The sequence below is a fragment of the Salmo salar genome, chromosome ssa01 (assembly GCF_905237065.1).
Source record: "Salmo salar chromosome ssa01, Ssal_v3.1, whole genome shotgun sequence".
Taxonomy (NCBI): domain Eukaryota; kingdom Metazoa; phylum Chordata; class Actinopteri; order Salmoniformes; family Salmonidae; genus Salmo; species Salmo salar.
The window spans coordinates 131,391,380-131,396,905 of record NC_059442.1 but is presented as its reverse complement, the minus strand read 5'-3'; the positions used below and the strand labels follow the sequence as shown (position 1 = coordinate 131,396,905).

The 5,526-nt window shown below is 42.2% G+C and overlaps 1 protein-coding gene across 1 annotated transcript; it reads right to left on the bottom strand.

The window, feature by feature from the left end:
• Positions 1 to 2,847: 2,847 nt before the first annotated feature.
• LOC106563589 (relaxin family peptide receptor 3) lies at positions 2,848 to 4,922 on the bottom strand. The gene has a single exon (XM_014129309.2). The coding sequence runs from the start codon at positions 4,430 to 4,432 to the stop codon at positions 3,200 to 3,202; it is 1,233 nt and encodes a 410-aa protein (XP_013984784.1). The 5' UTR covers positions 4,433 to 4,922; the 3' UTR covers positions 2,848 to 3,199.
• Positions 4,923 to 5,526: the final 604 nt, after the last annotated feature.

Below are 5,526 nucleotides of genomic sequence, written 5' to 3'. Positions count from 1 at the left end.
AACGTACTTTGGTGCAAAAGTGCAAATCATTCCCAGAACAACAGCAATGTGAAGATGTTGGAGGAAACAGCTACAAAAGTATTAATATCCACAGTAAAAAGTGTCCTATATCAACATAACCTGAAAGGCCGCTCAGCAAGGAAGAAGCCGCTGCTCCAAAACTGCCATAAAAAAAGCCAGACTACGGTTTGCAAATGCACATGGAGACAAAGATCGTACTTTTTGGAGAAATGTCCTCTGGTCTGATGAAACAGAAATAGAACTGTTTGGCCATAATGACCATTGTTATGTTTGGAGGAAAAAGGGGGAGGCTTGCAAGTCGAATAACACCATCCCAACCTTGAAGCACGGGGTGGCATCATCATGTTGTGGGGGTGCTTTGCTGCAGGAGGGACTGGTGCACTTCACAAAATAGATGGCATCATGAGGGAGGAAAATTATGTGGATATATTGAAGCAACATTTCAAGACATCAGTCAGGAAGTTAAAGTTTGGTCGCAAATGGGTCTTCCAAATGGACAATGACCCCAAGCATTCTTCCAAAGTTGTGGCCAGATGGCTTAAGGACAACAAAGTCAAGGCATTGGAGTGGCCAGCACAAAGCCCTGACCTCAATCCAATAGAAAATCTGTGGGCAGAACTGAAAAAGCATGTGCGAGCAAGGAGGCCTACAAATCTGACTCAGTTACACCAGCTCTGTCAGGAGGAATGGGCCAAAATTCACCCAACTTATTGTGGGAAGCTTGTGGAAGGGTACCCAAAACATTTGACCCAAGTTAAACAATTCAAAGGCAATGCTACCAAATACTAATTGAGTGTATGTAAACTTCCGACCCACTGGGAATGTGATGAAAGAAATAAAACCAGAAATAAATAATTCTCTCTACTATTATTCTGACATTTCACATTCTTAAAATAAAGTCGTGATACTAACTGACCTAAGACATGGAAGTTTTACTAGGATTAAATGTCAGGAATTGTGAAAAACTGAGTTTAAATGTATTTGGCTAAGGTGTATGTAAACTTCTGACTTCAACTATATACACCTCTTCTGAAAGGCCCCAGAATCTGCAACACCACTAAGCAAGGGGCACCATCAAGCAAGTGGCACCATGAAGACCAATTAGCTCTCCAAACAGGTCAGGGACAAAGTTGTGGAGAAGTACAGATCAGGGTTGGGTTATAAAAAAATACACGAAACTTTGAACATCCCCCGGAGCTCCATTAAATCCATTATTAAAAATGTGAAAGAATATGGCACCACTACAAACCTGCCAAGAGAGGGCCGCCCACCAATACTCACAGACCTGGCAAGGAGGGCATTAATCAGAGAGGCAACAAAGAGACCAAAGATAACCCTGAAGGAGCTGCAAAGCTCCACAGCGGATATTGGAGTATCTGTCCATAGGACCACTTTAAGCCGTACACTCCACAGAGCAGGACTTTACGGAAGTGTGGCTAGATAAAAGCCATTGCTTAAAGAAAGAAATAAGCAAACACATTTGGTGTTCGCCAAAAGGCATGTGGGAGACTCCCCAAACATATAGAAGAAGGTACTCTGGTCAGATGAGACTAAAATTGAGCTTTTTGGCCATCAAGGAAAATGATATGTCTGGCGCAAACCCAACACCTCTCATCACCCCGAGAAAACCATCCCCACAGTGAAGCATGGTGGTGGCAGCATCATGCTGTGGGGATGTTTTTCATCGGCAGGGACTAGGAAACTGGTCAGATTTGAAGGAATGATGGATGGCGCTAAATACAGGGAAATTCTTGAGGGAAACCTGTTTCAGTCTTCCAGAGATTTGAGACTGGGACGGAGGTACACCTTCCAGCGGGACAATGACCCTAAGCATACTGCTAAAGCAACACCCAAGTGGTTTAAGGGGAAACATTTAAATGTCTTGGAATGGCCAAGACAAAGCCCAGACCTCAATCCAATTGAGAATCTGTGGTATGACTTAAAGATTGCTGTACACCAGAGGAACCCATCCAACTTGAAGGAGCTGGAGCAGTTTTGCCTTGATGCATGGGCAAAAATCCGAGTGGCTAGATGTGCCAAGCTTATAGAGACATACCCCAAGAGACTTGTAGCTGTAATTGCTGCAAAAGGTGGCTCTACAGAGTATTGACTTTGGGGGGGGTGAATAGTTATGCACGCTCAAGTTTATAAAAAATATTTTGCAAAATGGTAGGCATGTTGTGTAAATCAAATGATAGACCCCCCCCCCCCCAAATCTATTTTAATTCCAGGTTGTAAGGCAACAAAATAGGAAAAATGCCAAGGGGGTGAATACTTTCGCAAGCCACTGTATATCATGTGGTATGTATGAGGTGCACAGAGGTGCAGTATGTCATGTGTTCTGCACAGAGGGTTATTGTCAATGATGTGCCCCTTGCAGTGCTCTTTCAGTTGTTTCACTTCCAGGGAGAGTGAGTATGTGTCTGTCAACTGCCCACCTTTCATAAGAAACTCTACAGATCACCTCTCGCATGCCCACCTTTCCTAGAAGCAATTAGCTCAGAATAAAAACTTGTCACTGCTGGTGTTTGCTCCTATTATAGTGACGATCTCTGTACTACTCCTCTAAATTGAACTCTAAAACCTGTTAAAGGACAGGTCATCCACATAAATGTGAGAGGAGAGGCTGTGATAGCCCATTTCATTTCCACCTCAATTACTGATTTATAACTTCTTTGCACAATTGAAATAGATGTTGCTCCCACTGAATATATTGCCCACAGGTTAGATCTAGCACTGTGATTCTAAAAAAGGCAATGCAAGTAATTAGGAATGTAAAACTCATGAGCATGTGCAGGATTTATTTACCACATCATTTACCAGAGGTGAATGTCAAGATTATCCTGGTCTTTATTTTGATGTGTCACACATATACATTGAAGCCTACAATTTACAGATTAACCAATGGGCTGCTTGTGCATTAATGATTTGCATCTAAATACATTTTGAACAGGGAAATGCCTTTATTCCGTTTTTGCTTCAATCAGTCGAGAGCATGCCACTTCTGATTGATGCGTAAAATTGACAAAATAGTGGTGATAGAAATGAATAAATATACATATATAAATATACATTGAATAAATAAATCGATTAACACAACAATACATTCATTTAAATAATTCATTCATTTTAAATCAACTTGGCACCATAGACAGCTTGGCAAATGTATTAGGACAGGCTACGTACTGTTCGGGAGCATATCGTTTCTCCCATTGTAAATAACAACACCAGGTGGATAGAAAACCAAGGCTGGCTCTTCCGGACAGAGGGCTAACGGAACAATCGCATGGCCGTGCTCGTCCTGTTCCGGCTTGGTCATTGCCGTAAACGGTCTCATGTTGGTCACGGATGGAGACGTTATTTGCCAAAAAAGTTTCTTCAAAGCCTTTCTGAACTCTCTTCTCATTAGACAATACAATATGGGGTTTAGACAGCTGTTGGAGTGCGCCAAACAGACAGACACTGGGAATATATATGCCTGCGTGGTGTAATATGCCCAACTAAAATGCACAACGTTGTGTTTTATAAGAATCCCCCAAGCCGTTAGTGCCTGGTTGGGCAACCAACAGAGGAAAAATGACAGAACCACTATAGTCACTGATTTAGTCACTTTGGAGCGTCTTTTTGCGGAGGAGGTGTTCACGTTCTTGGATGTGATGAAGCGCAGAAGGAGCAGGTAGCAGACGGAGATGATCCCCAGCGGGATTAGAAAACCGATCAGTACTTTTTGGCTATGGTAAAGTCCAAGCCAGAATTGTGCGTCGACAGTGTCTGGAAATTTAACAAGACACAGTTCCTCGTTGGAGACAGTCGCCGTTGTGGAAAACACCGCATGGGGCAAAGCTGCGAATATAGCAGCAACCCATATGACAATGCTCATAAAGCCTGCCGAGCAGCAGCGCGGACGGCGGCGCCTGCTATTGAGCGCAGAAGCAACGGACCAGTACCGTGCCACACTCATAGCAGTCAGGAAAAACACACTTGCGTACATATTCATCGCTGTCACGTAAGACACTATCTTGCACATGGCTTTTCCAAAAAGCCAAGTGAAGTCCAAAGCGTTCTCTATTGCCCAAAAGGGAAGAGTTAATACAAACTGGAAATCAGTCACTGCTAAACTCGTCACGAAAAGGTTAATAGACGATTTTTTCCATACGTGTTTAGACTTCATTAGGTATAAGACAAGGATGTTTCCTATCAACCCCAAAGCACAGACCACAGAGTAAATCACAGAGATGATTATTCTCAGGACGGCGGATCCATCCCCCAGGAATTCAAAGGACTGGTTCGTTTCATTAAGCATGAAAGAGAAGTTCAACGCAGAAACAGGATAGAATCCGGAACCTTCCTCGGTAAGTTTCCCCTGCATCTCCGACCTCAACCCAGCACTGCTGCCGTTAAGAAAATCCATTCCATGCTCTGCCAGTTGCCTTCGGAGTTATGGGTATCCCAACTGTTGAGACGCACCTGCTGCAGCCTCGGCGGTCTCCCTAAATCCCATGGGTAGTGTTTTTGTTGCCACTCGCTAACACACAACAACCTGCTAGATGTAAAATCCACTTTGAAATGGTCGAAACCCGATCCCAGATGACAACTGCCATAAAAGTAAAAGTGTTTTCATACATGTATCCATTATCAAGTTTTGATAGAAAAACTAAACTTACAATGATTCTTTTTTTTAAATATAAATACAATTTATCATGCGTAAAATCGTGCGAAAAATCATATGGTGTGACCAGTTATATTATCAAGACAAGATGACGGGACACTTCCTCTGAGTGTTTACTGTAATATGACTTGAAATGATCTGCTGCGGACGCGTTTTATTCAAGCGTCTTCGCGGGGATTGGACAATATGCCTTTCACGCATGTGCACTTACGGTCCGCAGTGCTGAATTCGGGCCGTTTATTTACTGTGCATGAGCGACAAAGGATCTATCAAAATCAAATAGCTTCTCCTCTGCTCCCCACTACAGTACATCTTTAATGGAACGACAAGGGAGTCCTAAACTATTTGAGCTCATGCATTAATCATAGACCTATGATTGGTATTACTCTGCCATTATTTCTGGAGAGCTCCATATCACCTGCAAAACTTCAATATATTATACAATTAAAAGTGTGGTTTCAATTCCACTGCCACATTATCCACAATTGTGTGAGAGAGCCATGATTTCCAGTCAGGCTTTCCACTAGGCTACAAATACCCCCCTTATTTAATTATATGTATATATCATTTTTTGTACAATCTCCGTCATCCACTCTAAATCAATTTCTGACAACTGTTGATGTAATTGACTGATTGTGCAGTGCGAGAATAATATAATCATTATCTTGATCATCCTCCTCTGTTTTACACCTTGACACTGTATAATTAACACTGATGCTGCCAACATGAATTGAAATTCCAATTAAATTATTGAATTTACTCATGAAGTGGAAAGTTGACGTTTAATTCAATTCAATTGCAACAATCTCCAAGTCATGGAATTGGAATTGAGTTGG